This window comes from Chiloscyllium plagiosum, chromosome 26 (assembly GCF_004010195.1).
Source record: "Chiloscyllium plagiosum isolate BGI_BamShark_2017 chromosome 26, ASM401019v2, whole genome shotgun sequence".
NCBI lineage: Eukaryota > Metazoa > Chordata > Chondrichthyes > Orectolobiformes > Hemiscylliidae > Chiloscyllium > Chiloscyllium plagiosum.
The window spans coordinates 24,931,393-24,952,888 of record NC_057735.1 but is presented as its reverse complement, the minus strand read 5'-3'; the positions used below and the strand labels follow the sequence as shown (position 1 = coordinate 24,952,888).

At 37.5% G+C, this 21,496-nt stretch overlaps 1 protein-coding gene across 3 annotated transcripts in view; it reads right to left on the bottom strand.

Annotated features, from left to right (window-relative positions):
• Nucleotides 1-21,496, bottom strand: part of tbc1d22b (TBC1 domain family, member 22B) — a 308,460-nt gene that overhangs the window by 250,845 nt on the left and 36,119 nt on the right. For all 3 annotated transcript variants that reach the window (XM_043716742.1, XM_043716741.1, XM_043716743.1), the window contains exon 3: nucleotides 16,537-16,850. In XM_043716742.1, the coding sequence (XP_043572677.1) occupies nucleotides 16,537-16,828 (292 nt within the window). In that variant the 5' untranslated portion in view covers nucleotides 16,829-16,850. The remainder of the gene's footprint in view (nucleotides 1-16,536; nucleotides 16,851-21,496) is intronic.

Sequence of the window (21,496 nt, the reverse complement as noted above, 5' to 3'; positions counted from 1 at the left end):
GCCTTACATGGCATTATCAGTACGTGCAACTAATTTGTTATGCCAATGATTATCAAAAAAGATTTTTTTTAAATCTGGTGTCTGAACTCCTGTACTGTCATTGCAAGTTTGAGATAAATTTAATTCTGCCCTAATTATGTAGATCATAAACTAGTTTACGGTTGTGCTCACTATTTACTCGATGATGTAAATAGTGCCCTTGAGTGACTTCCTGTTGTAAGCAGAATTTCCAAGTAAGCTTACTCTGCAGTTAGGCAAAGGTTCTCCATTTACAAATAGTCACTTTCTAATTGCTATAATAGCTGAAAATATTTTTATGGAATGGATCTCTTACACAAGTTGATTTCTTGACATTTTGTTTACAGTGGGGCACAAGTTAATGTGCAGCCTTATCTTAACTCCTCTCCTTTTCTCCTGCCAAGCACTTCCAAGAGAAACAGACAATGGACTACTGGAAGATTTAACAGGAGCTGGTATTGTTGGAAAAGAGTAAACTAAATTTTGAACAAGTTTCAAAAGAAATTTCAATTGCTGTGGTGTACAAAGGCATTAGCAAGAAATAAGAGAACAGACATTTCAGAAGTTGAGTTACACTTTAAAGTCATAAATCAGTGTTCCCATAAAGGTAGAGTTAACCTATATAAACAGTGCATATATGTCGGTACAATTCTGTCATGGATATACCTTTCTCAGCAATGTGACCTTTGTAGAACCACTCTGCCAAATATTGCTATAAAAATAACATGTTAACAACGTAAGCTATTACTAATATATAAATTGTTGATCAACTTCAGGAGACTGAAATACATTGTGAATTACAAATTTCTGGAATTTGATGACTGACTTACAAAACACTGTTTTGCTGCTCACAAATAACACCCCTCTCTTAGCCTCTTTCTTATTTTCAAGAGTACCATACTAATCAGTTAACCAGCCTGGTTGAAATTTATAAAAACCTTAGTATTTAGCCATCAGCTGTCATTTGACTGGTGTATTCTCCATAGCAACATATCTACTAGAGTCGACTAGGCAACCAATCAGTATTCTCTTCTCCTCCAGTATGAGAATGTTTCTCTCCTTTGCACTTGGTATTCTTACAAATGTCCTTCTGAATACAAAATGTGTAATTTTCACAACATTTAATTCTATTTTAGGACCTACAGTTAATTTTGATTTTCATTCTTGAACTTTGAATTGCATTTAACTTATAAAATATTTACAAAATATAGTTCATGTATGATAACCTCAACAGCGATAATTTTATTGATTTCAAACTTTATTCCAAACATATGAATTACAATCAGAATTACACCACTCAGCCCCTCAAGCCTGCTCCAACATTCAGTAAGGTCATAGCTATCTGGTTGTGATTTAAATATTACATTCTCAATAACCTTTGATTCCCTTGCTTAACAAGAATCCGTCTACTTGGTCTTAAAAATACTCAATGATCTCACCTCCATTACCTTCTGAGACATGGAGTTCAAAATTGCATAACTCTCAGGAGGAAAATATGACTCCTCGCCTCTGTTCGAAAAAGGCAATCCTGAATTTTTAAACAGTGCTCTTGAAATCTAAATGCCCCCACAAAAAGAAACATCATGTCCATACCTATCTTGCCAAGATTGAACAGGATCTTGTATACTTCAGTCGAATGAGTATACTTCACTCTTGTAAACTTCAGTGGAAACAAACCCAGTTATGAGTAGCTCCTGAAATTATTCCACAGCCAATTGCAGATTAACACTTTTTGGTTGCTCAAACTTGCTTGTTTGCCAAAAGAGAGAAAAAAGTACATTCTCATCCTGTCTTGTGGTGTGTCCTGACAGAAAAGTCTACTATCCAAAACAAAATTTCACTTCCCTGTAAATTAAAGTTATCTTAACTTTGAACTTTTTTTTAGTAAAACTTTGAAACCAGCAAAGAGTCACAGCAGATATTCGTCTTTCATTTTGTACCATTTAGTCACATAGAACAGCTTACCAAATTATTTCTTCAACATAATGCTATTTTATTTCACTTCACTGATTATATTCCATCTGTTTGTATTTTGGGATAGAATCAGTGGGGAAAAGGTCATTTTGGCATTGATTAAAATTGTTTTCCACAAATAGAGATAAAAATGTTCATGATAGTTGTATAATTCGAAGCCCTAATCTACCACTCTAGTTACGAGAATGACAGTTGGGCAGTGACAAAGAAGTGACACTAAATTTAAAACAAAAGCAAACTGGTTCAGAGAGGTGAACAGGTTTATTTTAATTTTTCCCTGAAGGAGTTTAATCCTTACCTAGCTAATTCAGAGGCAATTCATTCCCATTAAAATATTTGAACTGCTTAGGATTTTATATTCTGTATCTTCTCTTGTACACACCGAACAATTGTTATGTTAAATATGTTATGTTAAATATATAATTGCTATGCCAACAGCTTGCAGGTACATGAATTTTGTATTAACATAATTTTGACACAAAAGGAAGAAATATAACAAAAGTACTTTCTGAGAAAAGCAGAATACTGCAGGTACTGGAAATCTGAAACATCTTTTCCAGTCTCGATACCAAAAACCTGGCTGTCAGTGCTACATTCTCCCAAGAGTCTGTCGCCTCTTACATTTGCCAAAACAGCATAGTTGCCGGAGATGGGTACAGCCACAGGAGACTCCTGCACTACTTGCCTACCTACCTCACCTATCTTTCCAAGGAGTAGCCCATCTACCTAACGGTATCTGTGATTTTTCTATCTTCCTGATATTGCCATTCATCCTACAAATCCCTCACTGTCTCTAACTGCCGTTCCAACCAATCCATGTGATTCAGTAGGATTTTAAATCTCACTTCCTACACACATAATCATCCCTAATCTCCCACATTCAACAGCAAGAGCACATTGCTCTACTAATGGCCATCTCTGCATATTAAAGTACAGACCCAGAAAACAGCAGTCTTACCCTCAAAACACTGCTCTAGGATAAAAAGAATTAACCAAGAGACAGATCTCAGTAAAACATAAAAAGTCCTCATTTAACTCACTATCACAGATTTACAAAAAAAATCAAGACAAGTTTTATAAGTCTTAAAAATAAACTTAGCTGATCATTGAAAACTTGACACTCACAGCTAGGAACTGTTTCAATAATGAGGTCTCAAGTTCGCTGTGAAAGTTTGTTGCTTGCTTGCTTTTCTTGGTGTGAACTCAGATTTCCAGAAACGCTTGTACATTCACAGTCAGCCAGATGAGAGAGTTCACTGCTAGGTTTTTTGTAAATGAACTCCAAAACCTTTCTACAACCTCCCTCATGGTCTCTCCTGAATTCCTGCTATCTCACTTTCTGCCCATTTTGATTTTTTTTAAAGTTCCAAAAACAAAGCAAAAATCTTATGCTAACTACTTCAAGAAATCGAGAAAATCACCACCAGCACTGAGGAAACCTCAAACAGAGCAGCTCTGACAACCACGATTCTCTCCCATTCACCATTTTGGGTAGGGTAAGTTGGTCACTAATCAGAAAAAAATTCTCTTTTTGTACAAGGCTGAGGTCAAAATCCCTAACTATCCAGCATTACATGCAAAATTGGCTTTCAGTTGTCAAACTGAAGCTGGGGAACCCCACAACAGAAATACAATTTATGAAAGCATAACTACACTTCGTCCCAACAATCATCTAACAACAGTGACAGAATGCACAGCAAGGTTCCCTAATCTCCAATGTACAAAACATTAGAAGCTAACTTCTTGCTGCAATCTTGATAATGCAGTTCTTCATTTTTTTTAAAATTCAGAATGGACATGCAGATAAGCATCTATCTGCAAAGAACAAAAAAATAGTAGTCTTGAATTTTCTCCAACTTGGTGTGCTAAACTATATCGAGATGATCCAATTTATGACACATCAATATAGAAAAATAAATCATCCTAAAAAAGCTTTTAAAATGTCCGATGTATTTCCCAAATCAATATAAACAGAGGTGCTAGCTATGAAATTCAGCTGAAAAGATTGATAAATAGAAATGATCCACTTTCTAAAGAAAGTTTACGAACAGCCCTTGTGTTAACAATCCTTGTGGATTTTACAATTCCCACAAGCAATTTATAATCTTGTCATAAGGTCTTCACAGAATTCCAGCTCACTGGTTTTGTTGAAATTACCCAACATCCCAGGAATATGCCTCCTGTAACTGCATCAGCCTGACATTAAATATGATTGATATTTTGGTGATTCTGTTAACAGCAAAGTGGTATAATTCAATGCACACACTTTACTTGATGGTAGGTCTCCATGAGTCTGCTGCTCCAGAGCTTCAACCTCTAGCCATTACGCTAGAAGATAAGAAGCTGGACCAATTAGTCACTATCATGTTTAGTAATTTCACCAACTTTTGGCCCCAAATTAAAACAACGAACACAGATTCACCTGATGGCTTATCAAAAATATACAGTTTAAATCAAGAATGAATAAACCTTTAGCACACAATTGAAATGTTTTCTTAACTTCATTCAAAGTTTCTGCACATGAATCTCACCACAGACTAGTGATTTTTCTACTCTCTTACAAAGTCCTGGAGTCATAGGACATGGAAACAACTCTTCAGTCCAACCAGTCCATAATCCCAAACTAAACTAGCCCCACCTGCCTGCTCCTGGTCCATATCCCTCCAAACCTTTCCTATCATGTAGTTATCCAAACATCTTTTAAATTTAATTGTAATCCACAACCACCACTTCCTCAGAAAGGTCAATCCACACACAAACTACCCTCTGTGTAAAACATTTGCCCCTCATGCCTTTAAAATCTCTCATCTTAAAATTGTGTCTTGTAGTCTCAAAATCACCCATCTGAGGGAAAAGACAACAACAATTAACCCTATCTACAGCCCTCATTATTTTATAAACTTCTAGAAGGTCACCTCTCAATTTCCTACGCTCCAGTGGAAAAAACCCCAGCCTATCCAGTGTTTTATAACTCAAACCTTCCATACCCAGCAACATCCTCGTATATCTCTTCTGAACCCTCTCCAGCATAACAATATCCTTCCTATAACTGGGCGACCAGAGCTGGACAACAGTATAACAGAAGAGACCGCAAAAATGTCCTGTACAACCTCAACAAGATTTCCCAACTCCTATACTCAGAGGAGTGAGCAATGAAGGCAGGCATGCTATAAGCCTTTTTAACCATCCTGTCTGTGATGCAAACTTCAAACAGTTATGTACCTCAATCCCTAGGTCCCTCTGTTCTACAAAAAAACTGTATGACTCTATGATTACTCAAGACCTTACCAATTAATTGTATAAGTCCCAACTTTGTTTGTTGCACCAAAACGTGTTGTATTTATGCAGATTGAGATGAAAAATGGATGGAGTTCTTGGACCCATTTAAGCAAGATTCCTTTATAATCTTAGAAAACCTTCTCCACTGTCTATGCCACCAGTTTTGATGCTGTCTGCAAATTTACTAACCATCCCTCCTATAATTCTCTTCCAAATCATTTATATAAATGACAAACAAAAGAGGGCCCAGAACCAATTCCTGTGGAACACTGCTGGTGACAGGCCTCCAGTCAGAAAAACAATCCTTGACCATTACTCTGTCACTTGCTGTTAAGCCAATTAGTATCCAATTGGCAATCCCATTGAAACCCATGTGATCTAACGTTACCAATTAGTCTACCATACGGAACCTTGTCGAAGACTTTAGTAAAGTCCAAGTAAACAATGTCTACTGCTCAGTCCTCATTGACCTTTTTGGTAACTTCCTCAAAAAGACTCAATCAAGTTTGTGAAACACGATTTTTCTCACACAAAACCATACTGACTATCTCTATTCAATTTCTACCTCTCCAAATATCCATAAGTCTTACCTTTTAAAATCACCTCCAACACTTTACCCACATCTAAAGACTTAGAGGTCTATAGTTCCCCGGTTTCTCCTTACACATTTCTTAAACAAAAGGTACAATATTAGCCACCCTGCAGTCAACAGGCACCTCACCCTTAGTTATGGATTATGCAAATATTTCTGCAAGGGGTCTTGCAATTTCCTCCCTTAATTCCCACAACATTCTGGCATACATTAGTTTAGGTCCCAGAGATTTATCCACCTTTATATTCTCCAAGACTTCCAGACTTCCTCTTCTGTAATGGGAACGGTTTTTAAAATCAAAATTTATTTCTTTAAATTCTCTAGCCTCCATTTCATTCTCCACAGTAAAAACAAATGCAAAATATTCATTTAAGATCTCTGCCATCTCCTGGAGCTCAACACAAAGATGACCTCCTTGATCTTTATGGCGCCTTACCTTTTCTCTTGTTACCCTTTTACTTAATGTATTTGTAGAATCTCTCTGGATTATCCTTAACCTTATCTGCCAATGCTATCTCATATCCCCTCTTTGCCTTCCTGATTTCTTTCTTAAGATTGCGTCTACACTCTTTATATTGATTAACAGATTCAATTGAACCAAGTTGTCTATATCTAAAATAAGATTCTTTTTTCTTGACTAAACCTCAATAGCTTTATTCATCCACTGTTACGTAATCTTACCAGTCTTACCCTTCATTTTAAGAGGAACACAATGCCTCTGAACTCTCGTCACATTCTTGAAAGCCTCCCACTTGTCAGACATCCTTTTACCTGCCAACAGTCAACTCCATTCAATTTTCGAAAGTTCTTGTCTCATTCTATGAAAATTTGTCTTACTTCAATTAAGAACTTTTAGGGAACGCTTATCCTTTTCCACAAACATTTTGAAACTAACAGAATTATGATCACTTGTCCCAAAGTGCTCCCCCACTTTTACTTCAGTTACTTGTCCTGCCTTATTGCTCAAAAGAAAGTCTAGTTTTGTTCCTTCTCTAGTAGGTGCATCCACATATTGATAAAGAAACTTTTCTTCAACATATTTGAGAAATTCTTCACCATCCAAACCTTTAAGACTATGGTAGCTCAGGTCACTATTTGGAGAATTAAAATTCCCCATTATTACAACCTTATTATGCTTACATATATCTGAGATCTCCCTATATAATTGTTTCTCAATTTCCCTCTAACTATTGGGCGGCCTATAGTACAATCTCAACAAGGTGATCTTTCCTTTCTTATTTTTACTTTTTAACTTTGTCTAGTTACAGCAGTTATGATTCTTTAATCACATACACGACTCCATCTCCTTTCTTATCCTTCCGATAGCATCTAAAACCCAGAACATTGAGCTGCCAGTCCTGTTGATCTCTCAGTCAAGTTTCTGTAATAGTTACAACATCCCAATCCCATGTTCTTAAGCATGCCGGAGTTCATTCGCTTTACCTGTAAAGACCCCTTGCACTGAAATAAACATAATTCAGTTCTTCAGACTTACTACATACTCTGATTCTCTCATCTTTTTTGTTTAAGTAACTTGCTGTCTTCACATTCAGAACCTTCCCCATTAATCTTTGTATTTACACTGTTGCTTAGAAGTCCTCCACCTTATCCTCTCCATCAGTATAAAATCTCCCTTTGTGGAATTAGCAAATCTCCCTGCCAAGATATTGGTTCCTTTCCAGTTCAGGTTAGGCCCATTCTCTTTGAACAGATTGTCTCTGTCCCAACAAGAGATTCCAACTGACTAAAAACTTGAATCTCTGAATAATACACGACCTCTTCAGCCACTGATTTGTCTCCTTTTTCCTTTTGGAGAGAGAGCACGAGGGTGAGAGAGAGGACGACGGAGGGAGTCAGCGCACGAGAGAGAGAATAAAGAAAGAGAAAATGAGGATAAATCCATAGGCATAGATAAGATGTAACCAAAGTTGTTGCAGAAGGCAACAGAGGAGATATCAGAAACCCTGGCAGTAATTTTCAGATCCTCCCTAGACACAGGAGATGCCAGAGGACTGAAGGAATGATAACATTGACCCATCATTAAAAAAGGCTACCACTTGGAGGTCATTTAGAGGTGAGGAAAACACATGCTAAATTACATAGACACTTTACTGGCCCGGACGATACAAGGATATCGTTGAATATTGCCAGACGTGTCATCCATGTCAGCTAATCGGAAAACCACAGGCCCGTAACAAACCTGCACATTTAATACCCAATCCAGCAGTTGAGGAACTTTTCACACGAGTCTTGATTGATTGTGTAGGTCTCCTAACTCAAACAAAAGTATCGACTAGATTTCCAAAGACAATCCCATTATGCAACATCACAGCTAAAAGGGTCGTAGAGGAAGAACTTAAAGTTTTTTTTACTACGTATGGACTACCAACAGAGATCCAGTCAGATCAAGGATAAAACTTCACATCCAAACTATTCATGGATGTTATGAATAACTTGGGAACAAAGCAATTCATTCTACTGCATACCATCCAGAATCGCAGGGAGTACTAGAGAGATGGCATCAAACACTAAAGACCATGCTGAGGGCTTATGGTCAGGATTATCCAGATGATTGGGATCAGGGAGTTCTGTTTGTATTTTTAGTGATCAGAAATGCACCAAATGAATTGATCAAATTCAGTCCATATGAGTTCATTTCGTAAGGCATGACATAAGAGGACCATTAAAATTGATTAAGGAGAAATTAATAAGTCAGAATTGAGAGACCACCCATTTGGACTGTGTGTCAAATTTTAGAGAATGATTAAATAGAGTTGGAGAGTTGGTTAGACAGCATTTAAAAGTATCACAGCACACAATGAAACAGGAAGCAGATAGGAAACCCAAATTCACAACTTTGCAATTGGGGATAAGGTACTGGTGTTACTTACAGGAACAGGTGAGCACGTAAAAGTACGGTTTAGTGCACTCTATTAAAATCGAGAATAAATTGAGTGAGGTGAACTACTTGATATGGACTCCGGTCAGGAAGAAATCTCTCAGAGTCTGTCATGCGAATATGCTCAAAACGCATTTTCATAGGGAAGGAAAGCAAGAGGAGGCAATGTTAATGATTACAGCACAGAAGGAAGAACCAAGTTCAGAGGACATTCCTCAAATGAATCACATGGGGAGATATGCGGAAATAAACTGGGAAGTAGATTAGAGATTAGATTAGATTAGATTACTTAGTGTGGAAACAGGCCCTTCGGCCCGACAGATCCACACCGACCCTCCAAAGTGCAACCCAGCCAGACCCATCCCTACATTTACCCCTTCACCTAACACTACGGGCAATTTAGTATGACCAATTCACCTAACCTGCACATTTTTGGACTGTGGGAGGAAACCGGAGCACCCGGAGGAAAACCACGCAGACACAGAGAATGTGCAAACTCCACACAGACAGTTGCCTGACGCGGGAATTGAACCCGGGTCTCTGGCGCTGTGAGGCAGCAGTGCTAACCACTGTGCCACCGTGCCGCCCACAACCTAAATGTGCATGAGGTAGGGATAGGAGATGCTATCCGTGGACATACCACAACCAAAAGGACTAGCCACACTACCATACATCAGGAGCATCTCGGAACTGACTGCCAGACTACTGCGACCCCTAGGACTCATAACGGCACACAAACCAACAGCCACCCTCAGACAACAACTCACCAGAACGAAGGAGCCGATACCCAACATGAGCAAGACGAATGTAGTGTACAAAATACCATGCAAGGACTGCACTAAACACTATATAGGACAAACAGGAAGACAGCTAACACCCAATATACCAACCACTACAGCGGACAGCTGAAACTGACAACCGGAAGCGGCAGGGACAGACCACTATAAACACTGGAGGAAACATCAAAGAAGCGCTTCGCAGGAGGCTCCCAAGCACTGATGATGTCGCCTAGCCAGGGGACGAAACGTTTGCAACAAAAACTTCCAGCTCGGCGAACAGAACCACAACAGATCTTTGTTAACCAGCACAGACACAATGGGCTGGAATGGCTGTAACTTCTGGCCTGTAAACATCTGAGTCTAGGGATTACTTGGGTGTACCACTATCCTGCATATGCGTCCAAGCTAATGAATCCACATCCATTAGCAGTGAAGTGGAATATGGCATCAGTAATCAACCAAAGATAATCACCAAGCTGTCTCCAATTAACTATGACTTACATAAACTTTATATCAACACTGCTCAACAAAATTGTATTAGCAAAGATTTTCTTTGAGAGGACTGAGTGAAACGCCATCTAGCCACCACATTCCCTCAATAGAGCATCTTCAATAAAGCCCATATTCAGTGTGCATTATCACAGCATTAAAACCTCCCAAATGGCTACCATTGCACTAACTCACCTCCACTAAATCATGTAATTGCAATTCCAAATTCCCAAGAATCCCTTAAGAGACCTTTTACTCAGGTCTATCATTCGCTAATAAAGCTTACCTTACGCCAAGCCCCACCTCATTTAACAAGTCAGTATTGGCACAATATAATGAAGTGAATAGTTTCCTTCTGAGCCGTAACACTTCTGTACAGTAAACCCCTCACAAATGTAATCAATCATACCCCACCAAAAAAAAGCACCATACCACTGAACCTTATAAAAATAATTCAAAAAAATCCTCAAAATCAAATACAAAAGGACCTACTTCTCATTAAAAATTTACAATCCCAATGTTAAAGCCAGTCAGAAAACATGCAGCTTCTGGTGAATCGCCGAAGCCATCTTTGGCCATTAGACCTCAAGAGTGGCGGTAAGTGCAAAGAATTAATTTCTCGTCTCCTCTGTGTTGTATTTTTTGAATTTAAGGAAAAGGTCTCATCAATTATTTTATGCCAGACACTGAAATAACTCAACAACTTGCAATGGTTTTGGTCTCCTATTTAACACAACTGTCACATTAAAACTGCCATTAGAAGCAATTTATAGTATGGATTTGATACAATCACTTTAGGCTAGCACCTTTGTTTGACTTGAGTGTTCACACACTATCATATTATATCATGGATTTATCTTCAAAATCTTTAGTCTCAAATTATTGATGTTTATTTATACTTGCAATAATTTCAAGTTCAACAGTAAAAGAATTAGATGAAATGAGGTAAAATAAACTATTGAAATTGAATCAAGATCCAAAAGGAAAAATATCCCACAGTCACTTCCTTCACCATCAGGCTTTCTACCCTGTGGAAAAGTGTACCAGATTTCCAAGGATGACTTTCTAGTAATGTAGTCAGCAGCTAAAAATGCAGAAGAGGCAATTAGCTGCAGCCCACCTTCTCTACACAATCCTTAGAAGATTTCTTGCTCCCAATCAACAGACATGGACAGTATCCTCTCATCTCAAGAAGGCACCTCTTATTCAGAGTTCATTTCCTCCTCCACACTCACACGTAATTCACATTTTTGTTTTATTCACTCGTAGGATATGGGCATTATATCCTAATGTACCAGCATATATTGCTTGTACCTAGTTGCACTTGAGAAGATGACGGTGAGCTGCCTTATTGAATCACTGTAATGCACACACAGTACGTAGACCCACAGAAGTGTTAGGGAGGGAATTTCAGGATTTTTGACCCAATGACAGTGAAGGAATGGTGATATATTCCCACAACAAGATGGTGAAGGGAACTTGAAGCTGGTCATGTCCCCATGTACCTGCTGCCTCATCAGTCTAGTAAATAGTGCCATTCTATGATATTGGAAGAGTTACAACCATCTTTACTTGTTAGTCTTGGTGATAAACATGTTGCTGCAGCCATTAAATCATTTTGAGGAAGCTTTTGTAAATTTTAGATCATTGAAAAATGTTTTCTATCATTATGTATGACTCAATTCAACAGGCAGTGATATACACATATTGAGGGCCAAAACTGTGTTCCCTAATTAAGGAGGTACTAAGCATTTGCACTAGCTGCCAATGATTAAGTAGTTGCAATATTCTCAGAGTAAACAAGTTATCTGATTTTGGTACCATTAGCTGAGGGAGGAACATTGGTTAGACAAAGGGTAAACTACCTACATTCCTTGAAATAATATCAGCGGGTCCTTTGCATCCACTTTAGCAAGCTGACAAAATTTCAATTCCATGTTACTTTGTGCAATGGTTCTGGATTATATTACATTACAAGTTCCACCACTGACTTTGATTCTTTGAGCCACAACACAAACAATGCGGACTAGCTTGGGAACATGGTCAGCATGGACTAGTTGGACCAAAGAGTCTGTTTCCATGCTGTATGACTCTATAAGCAACAGATAATTGGATTGTGCTGCTGGTGCACTGGGGTATACAGAGACTGTGCTGAAAAGGGCAGAGATGGAAGTACGTTGAGACTATCATTGTGTCACTCCTTCAAGGTGATTTCATAGAGGTGTACAAGATGTTGAGAGGCATAGATACACTAGATACCAGAGACTTTTTCCCATGGTGGAAATGTCTCTCACGAAGGTACATAACTTTCAGGTAATTGGAGGAAGGTTTAGGGGGAGATGTCAGAGATGCATTCTTTAAACAGAGCATGGTGCATGCATGGAATGCACTGGCAGCAGTGGTAGTGGAATCAAATACATTAGGGACATTTAAGCGACTCTTGGATAGGCACATGGAAGATAGTACAATTAAAGATATGCAGGTTAGTCTGATCTTAGAGCAGATAAAAGGCCAGCACAACACTGGGGACCAAAGAGCCGTACTGTGCTGTACTGTTCTATGTTCCAGCAGACCACTGGCACACATTTATACTTTTACATTTACTGGCACACATTTACATTTTACACGTTAATTGACATTAACATTTTAAATCCAATTTCATGACAAAAAAGTCATGGGGAGATTCATAGCAAAGTTATAATTCTTCCTGAATTCTTGAAACTATGGGCTGAATTTTGCAAATTACTTAAACTCTTCGACAAAATGGAACTCTCAACATATTCCTTCTTCATTATAAATAGCTCAATTTTAACGAACAGGTGGGCACATTAATTTGCCATCACCTTCCAGCAGTTTCAGGCGTTTTAATACACAGATTAAAATGTTTGGCTTTCATCTAGGATACAATAAGAATAAAATTCAACTCTAAACTCTGTAAGGATATACATATCATTTACATAATATTTCAAAGAAAATGATTCTGTCCAAATGGCAAAGCAGCAATCATTATCCTTAAAAATTTTACAACTTTGTTTTCCATTCTCCAAACTCATTACCTTTAACAGTGCCTAAAGGCTTTAGCCATAAAATTATAGCCTGAGATACAAAAACCTGGTCATAATGTAATGCACTCAGGTCAAAACAGGCATAATTCAAGATGGGCTTCTAGTAAGTAAAATACAGAAGAATGTTGGCAACCCAGACCTTAACTGTTTATTAAAACCCTGAGAAAGTAATGTTTAATGTAGACAAATGTAAATACAGTAATAGGTTTCGCCGTTGTGTTAGAATAGAGTAACAATGGAAGTGATGACAAGAGGAAAGGAGCTGTAATTTACATTACGTACTTCAATATATTATGAAGCTATGTTAAGCTTACAGGTTTAGTAAAGGTGAAAAATATACAGCACACACAGAATGCCCCATGTCTAAATTATTGCACAATTTTGTCAAACACTATATCTCAAAGAATAATTCAACTTCTACCAAAGGGCAGGTTTAAAGATGCAATTAGCCATACTGAGCTGCACCTCTATGTGCTGTAACCTCAGCTTATATGCACTCCAACTGGCAGCAATAGCCTTTCAATTCCATATTATACACTTGTGCCTGGTTTAGAATCAATAGGTAATTATTCCTGTTGAAATCTCGAATGAGTGATCAATGACCAAAATTCCTAATGCTTAAATATGTATGTTTCTTTGCTACTTGATGTTAAATTGCCTCGTGAAAAATGAAACCAGAAACACAATTCCTCATATTAGCAAATGAACAGATTACTCCCTGACCAATAACTACTCAGACAAAAGATTATCTCCACTTCATTCCCTGTTTATTAGCACTTTCAAAAGTATCAACTCAGACATGAACAGAAGTGAGGTCAATTAAAAACTTGTCAGTGAAGGAGTGGACAGCAGTTCATTCAATCTCCACCTGTAATAAATCAAAAGAATTATGAATCCTACATGAGTCTACTGTATTTCATTAGTGATAAACCCAATGGTTCCGAATTACCTCAAGCTGTTAGTGAAATGCAAGGAGGCAAATCTACAAATAAATCTTTTACAATGATTGTGACAATTGAGTGGAGACTATTTGACTTAAGACAAAATGTAATGCATCATGCAATTGCTCATAGAAGAATCATGATCACTGAGAAAGGAACACTAAATTTATTACTCCAAGATCTCTGCTGCAGGGCCAGGAAAATGATCCAATATTGTATGATACAGAAAAAAAAATAATTTGCTTACCATTTTATATAGTCTGAATGCTTTAAAGTCAATAGATTGCTTCTGAAATGGAGGTGATACTACTAAATAAGTAAACAATTCACACAGCAACGTACCAAGAATAACAAATGAAACAATAAATAAATTATCTGATTTTGGTACTATTAGCTGAGGGAGGAACATTGGTCAGACAAAAGGTAAACTACCTACATTCCTTGAAATAATATCAGCGGGTCCTTTGCATCCACTTTAGCAAGCTGACAAAATTTCAATTCCATGATTTCTACTGAATGTTTGTACTTACAACCATGCAGTACATTCACAACCTGGATTATATGGTTAAATCTACAATCGGGTTCAAATATAAACACGCATGAATAAGCACTAAATGAGGTAAGCTGATGAACGTATAACCTCAGTTTAGACATTAATTGAGACTGGTAAATTGATTTGCTCAGAAACATGCACCTCATTGTCATTTATTCTACATATCCCATATCTACTCATCATGAAGGTGTATCAAATAGTATAACATTCAAACCTCCATTCTCTACACCAAGGATGATTCAAAAGTATTAGATTTTACATTTGAATTGTTTGTGGATATAAATGTCAAATCAAGCTCATTTAGTCAACTAAAATTGGTGTGGATAAATATAGTGGTTCAAAATTACACAGATAGAAGTTTCCAAGAAAAAAATAATTAAATCGCAAGTGCCATTAAGTACAAAAGATTAACCACAACTGGAGTCCTTATAATTTTCTTTCAGAAAAGCAATGCACATAGCACACCTCTGAAGACAAAGGTTACATACACCTTGTTATTTGTGACATGCAAATGAGAACTCAAAATAGTAGTACTGTGTCAATATTTGAGACAATTTTGCAGTTCTAATATTAAGCATTATTTTCAAGTGAAGTTCTTAACACTACATTTTCAATATCCTAATATTAAAGTTTGGTGCTTCGACTTAAAATTATTTCATTTTTGTGGGAAAAAAGAGAATTCTAGGTAATATCACAAATATGTATACATAGTGAAATCTGTAAATTAGGGACATCTAAATGGACTTGAATAAGGTGTCCTTCTACTTGCAGGAAACATTGTTTTAAAAATAGGTGCATGTACAACTAAGTGAGGCAAATATCCCAGGATTAGTAATACTTCCTGCAACATTCTTGTTTTTTCCTTCACTCATTTAGAATTACACCCATTTCTGGAAATCTGCTAGCAAAGTACAACTTCAGCTCATTTTCTACTCATAGAATTTCTCTGTTCATTGCCATTGTGAGATCTTTCTTTCAATGAGGAAGGAATACCCTGATCCTTGGATCTGCTCCAATAGTAGCTTGCTTGGGGCGAAGGCAGCTGATGAAGGACTATAGTGCCTAACATAGTGTACACTGATGCCCAGACTGCTTCACTGCACTAGCTGCAGTTTGAAGTACTACATCATAAATAGAGTGCTGTTAAGAGCTCACAAGTAGCTGACTGGAGAAAGGAGACAATTTTCCGATTGCAGATTTACTTTCTTCCCCACACATTCCCTTGAACCTCTGGGTTTTGGTTGGGTTTCAGACATTCTTCTTGAAGGCTGACAAGTTTTCCTCTGTCCTGACTGCTTTCACAACCTCCAAATAAAGTTTTAAATTAGAAATACCCAATAATATTTGGCAGGCTTTTAAAAGTAATAGATTCTATTGTGATGTTTCTTGGCAGACCACAGTATATTCTGGTTCTTGGAGAATGGATATTTCATATGTAGCATCAGTATCAGTAGATGTGCAAATGTATAAGGAAACCTAGTCCTGGAAGACAGCTATTCAAGACTTGATCCCAGAATTAGTGATTTATTTGCCAGATTGATATTATGTAATGACATCTACAAAAGCCAGTTCAGTTGCCACCTCGTGCTTACCTACACATTCCATGTTTAAGTTGCAAACAGACTTGATGCTTTCAAAGCTATCCATAATGCACAACTTGCAAGTGCTGCTGGTTCCCAGGTGTCTACTACACTGCAAGTTATTTTCAAGTGTGAACATGTGTTTGTGTTATTTGCAGCTAGGTACATTTTTTAAGAGGCTAATATGCCTGAACAAATCCTGTATATCAAGGTATCAGGGTTGTATTTGTTTACGTACGAAGGGCAAAGGGTAATCAATAAAAAAAAAAGCAATATAAAATAGAAGGCTCACAACCATTGTCATCTCCAATGCTCAAAAACATTAATTAATCCAACTATGCCCACAGAAATACAAGTATATCCTTACCTGAAGACACTGACAGTTGTACTTCGCTGTTCGACTTGACCACCTTGCCATTCCTTTTAATCTCGTCAAACGATTCAGATTGCTGCATTTTCTCTCCAGGAGGTTCCTTCAATTTATTGTGGTTCTGAATGACCTGAGCAGCTGTTGCCATTGCAACTTTTGAATTAAGGCTTTGGGAAGCAAAAGACATGCACTCTTCCTCTTCATCATCCCCAATGTCCCAAGCATCACTGGTGCTTTTCGCAAACTCATGGAAACTTGAAGCTCTTTTTGATTTTGACTGTGTGTACATCTTGGAACCTTCTTTAAGTAAACTGCAAGAAGAAATCAACACAAACTTAATTTTGAATCACTCACTGAAAACTTTACAGGAACACGATTCCAAACTCTCAAGTTTAAGGGCATGAAATGAAACTGACATTTCTATCTTTTTTAAAGTTATCAATATTTCAGTATGAACTGGTCATTACTTATTTACAACAATCATTGCAGATTTTCTACAAAGTATTTTTTGAAACAATTAATAACTGAGTTGACAAAACTAATTTAAATCAAAACCTTTAAATCAGGAATTAGAACTACTTGCTAAAAGGAACTGCATTCTTAGTCATTCACATAAAATGTGCAGCATAACAATAACTATTAATTGACTATATTTTATATTAGACATAAAAGCCTCCAATACTCCAGCATAAATGACAATTGCCTCAAGCAATTATCAAGCACAGGAACAATTTATTGTATTCTAACTGAGAATGAAAATCAAGTTTTCCATATTTGAAATATACTGACATCACATTGCTCCAGGAGGTTTGCAATTCAGAATAAATTTATTTTAACAGTGTAGACAGTAATTCATTTTACAGGAAATGTTCCTAACCTTCACAGTAGCCTACAAAGCAAATTCTACATTCCAAACTTACACATATGATCTGATTCAAATCAAATGTCACATTACAAGCTACTAAATATTATCTGGTTTGGTGTACAAAATACTTATCCAAATAGAATATCATACAAATGCTTCACTAAAAAGTGTAAATTGGAAAGATTTCACAGAAATTAATTTGACCTCAGTTCACTAACAAAAATACAAGAGTATATAACTGATTACTTCATTCACTAGAGGTCAGGAACTGATCCAACTTAAAGCAATAATTTGCATTTGTGTTGTACTTCTGGAAGACATTGACAATCACGATAACAACACATCTATAATTAAACCTCTCCACCTTGCTCCTACCCTAATGTAATGGCTGGTTTGTGATGCAGAGTGTTGCCAACAGTTCACGTTCGATTCCTACACTAGGTCACCACAAAGGAATCTCCTTCTCAACCTCTCCCCTCGCCTGGTGACACAGAGATCAAACTACTATGAGCTGTCTTTCTCGAAGACAGCAGCATTATAGTCCTCTGGAACTATGGCAACGTTACCTTCATCGTGATCTGCTGCTTTTAGAACTCTTATAGTGATCAATGAAACACAACACAAGTTTGGGAAAACGCCTCATCTTTTGATGAGGCACTTTGCAACCCATCATACAGTTTCAGGTGCTGCCATCAGATTTTACAATCTTTGCTTTGGGAGATAGCCATTGATCATTCTACTATTCATGCTTTCTCAAGCAGCATCGTGTGTAACTTGTCCCATGACCATGCCCTTGCATACAATGATTTTGTTTATTTAATTGCTTCTATCCTCTTACCCAATCACAGGCTCTCTCGTGTCCTTTTCTGACTCTTTCTCTCGTTTAAAATCTATTACTCATCTATCATTCCAATTCAGCTGAGAGGTCTTCAAACTGAAACACTGATCTGTTTCTTTCTCAGATGCTGGCTAACCTGTTGAGTATTTTCAGGATCTCCTGCTTTTATAATATAACCAGCATTTACTCTGCTAATTGGCAGGTCAAACATTCAGTGCTTGCACCTTGTGTTACATGCCAAACTCTGCAGATTTCCCTTCTCAATCTAACAATGCATGTATAACTGTAATCTGCTTGGTATTCCTAAGCAGTGGATTTCAGATATGGCTTGGTATGAAAATGTTAATATATATAAGACAAAATTATACATTGTATACAGTTATTGGTGGATTTAGGTGTTTGTAGAGAGACAAACAGAGACAGAGATTGATTTGAAAATACATAAACTAACACACAGCTTTTGGTCTGCTATTCAGGTTGTACTGCAACCTATTCCTTATGGAACCGTGAAGCAAAATGCAATGCACCTTTTACTTAAGTTGGAATAAATAGTTGTAGTACTGTTTTGTTGGATCAACCATTCTGAAAAAAAACAATGTAGCTCATCTGAAAACTGCAAAAAGCATTACCACCATTCATCATTCTTCTACAATACCGTTCATCTCCATAATGAATAATCAAATCGATTCAAAAGATGTGTGTTTTCTCATCGTTGTGATCCATTTAGAATTCTAAATTGACCACACAGCTAGATGGATCATACAAGTAAATGAGGATAATCAATCTACCAATTTCAGCTCAAAAACCCAGGCATGCACATCAAGATAGCTACTTATTAAATTATTACAGGGTTTATCTACTGTATCTTTCTTAGATTTAGATTTATCACATATATAAAAACACAATTAAAAGCATTTTTTCACATGCAAAATGCCACCATGCTCCAGCGTCATCTTGAAACAATGAATATAATGCAGGATTTTACTGTAATAGAGTTCATCTTTCCCTCTTCTTGTTACCCTCTGCTACTCTATTTTTTGTTTTACAATCAGATGTGTGCTGAAATTTTGTTGGTACTCAAACTTGCAATAACTGCAGTTCAAGAGACAAGAACAATATGTTCTGGCTTGATTCCTCTGAGGCAGTGCTCCTCTCTTTAACTGAGGCAGTGCTCTTCTCTTTAACTAAAATCTGCCCTTCCCAGTACTTCCGGATTAGCTCCTCCATACAATCCAGGACTTCCAGCCACACCTCAAAGAGGTCTGCCATGATTATATTTCTGCTGCATGACTCAGAGATTGGAAGTAACCCCAGTCGGATTTCATATTGCAAAGTATGAGCCAACATCATCTCACAACTGTCGTCTTCCAACTGTCTGCAATCAAATGTTAGGTATTCTAAAATAATGCCTTTCGCAACTATCACATCGTTCTGTGCCCCTTCATCTTCTTGCCCAGGAAGCGTGGGAATTTTCTGCATAAAGTCACCAACGTTGCACGCAGAAAGATCTGAGAAGGTCACTTTTTTAAACCAAGAACACAAAGTTCAGTCACATCTGCATCAGAGCCTGAATTGGAAGCTGGCAATGAATTAGCACCACGTTCTGGACCAGGATACCAACAATAAACTTCATCAACAGAAGAGGATCTCTGTTTCCCCAAATTTTGAAAAGGTGAGAAGCTGTATTTCCATTCCTGACACTTCTTTTCCAGCTTCTGCATGAGAACATTTCTTCTCTTTGTTGAACCTGTTGGGAGGTCACCTTCTGAAATTCATTGTCATCCCAAGAGAAAGTACAACTGCATGCAGTCAAGATCCTAGTTCCTGTCTAACTAATAACAGCAGGCAAAATGTTATGAAGTTATGGGTGTACTGTACCTTTAAGAGAAAGTGAAAGCGGGCAAGGACTTAACAAGCACAGAATGTGCTGAAAATTTTAAAAATGTAACATTTGGCTGTGAAACAAATAGTTGAGCTGCGTTATTATGGTACACAACAGATTTGAATTTGGCCAGTTTAAATTATGCCCCAAGATACCAAAACACAATTGATTTTGAATTTTATTGTTTTGACGACATCAAATCAATGATACAATCCAATATTTTGGGGTAAAAAAAATTGGGCATTTTGAACAGTTAGCCAGAGTGGCAAAGAGCACCAACAAACACTGACTGCCCACAGAATCGCTCTCTGAAAGCTATGAAACCTGTGCAGCAGAAAACCGAAGAAAAGACCCAGAAAAAATGTACAGAGAAAGATACAGAGGAAAATCAACACAGCTGACTGGTTTTTAAATTTGAATTTTTTGTAAACCTTAATTGAGGGAGTTTTTCGGATCAGTATAGTGTTGTAGAATGGGAGGAAGATAAATTGATCAGACAAAGAAAGTTTACAGTGTAGATAGTTATTATTTAATTTTTTTTCTTATACTTAAAAAGTAAATCATTAATTTTTTCTTTCAATAGTGGAGTTTAGTAATTCTTTGTCACTCATTTTTACAGATTACGAGGCGAGGTGAGCTTGTGTGTGTGTCTGGCTTAAATTAGCGGAAGGGTTTACCTTGTGTTATAACACAAAGGTATCCAAAATCATCCTGTGAAGGTTGGTTACTGGTGTCTTCAGAAATCTCAGACTCAACTACAGGTGAAGACAATATCCTCTGCACTGGTAATGAGAGATGGAGTTAGAAACTCTTCTAGTTTATCGAGTAGTGGATGATTATCAACATTGCACTTCAACAAATTTTGTATCTCTGGTGGCATGGACAGCAGCCTTGGCTATATCTGTGGATCTTTCTGTTATCTGTCACCACACATGGTGCCAGCCATTTGCCTCTGAGGCCTAGGGTCCTTCTCCAGTGCTAGACAGGGTGCACCCAATCCCAGGTTATGTTTCTTCAGTTCAGCAGGGTGGGGCCAGCTTGGTCCTCTCTCTGTTCTTAGTCCTGGGGAGTTACCGCCGGATTGGGCCGCACTGCCAACAGTCCATATATTTATCACTACATGAAGAATAGCACAGAGCTGCTGTCAGGAGTTGAGAGTCTGAAGCAATTACAAGCTTTGAGTACAATGCCAAAACCTTTTGTGGCACTTGTTTCTTTCTATTTTTGTCACTCTTACCTCCTCATACAACCATTACTCTTTTAGTGACAACTCCTCCTTAAATTTAACCACTTCTTACAAATCACTTGCTCTCACCGTTAAACAATCTTTACTTATCTCTCAGTATTCAATTTTGATCTAATTATGGATCTC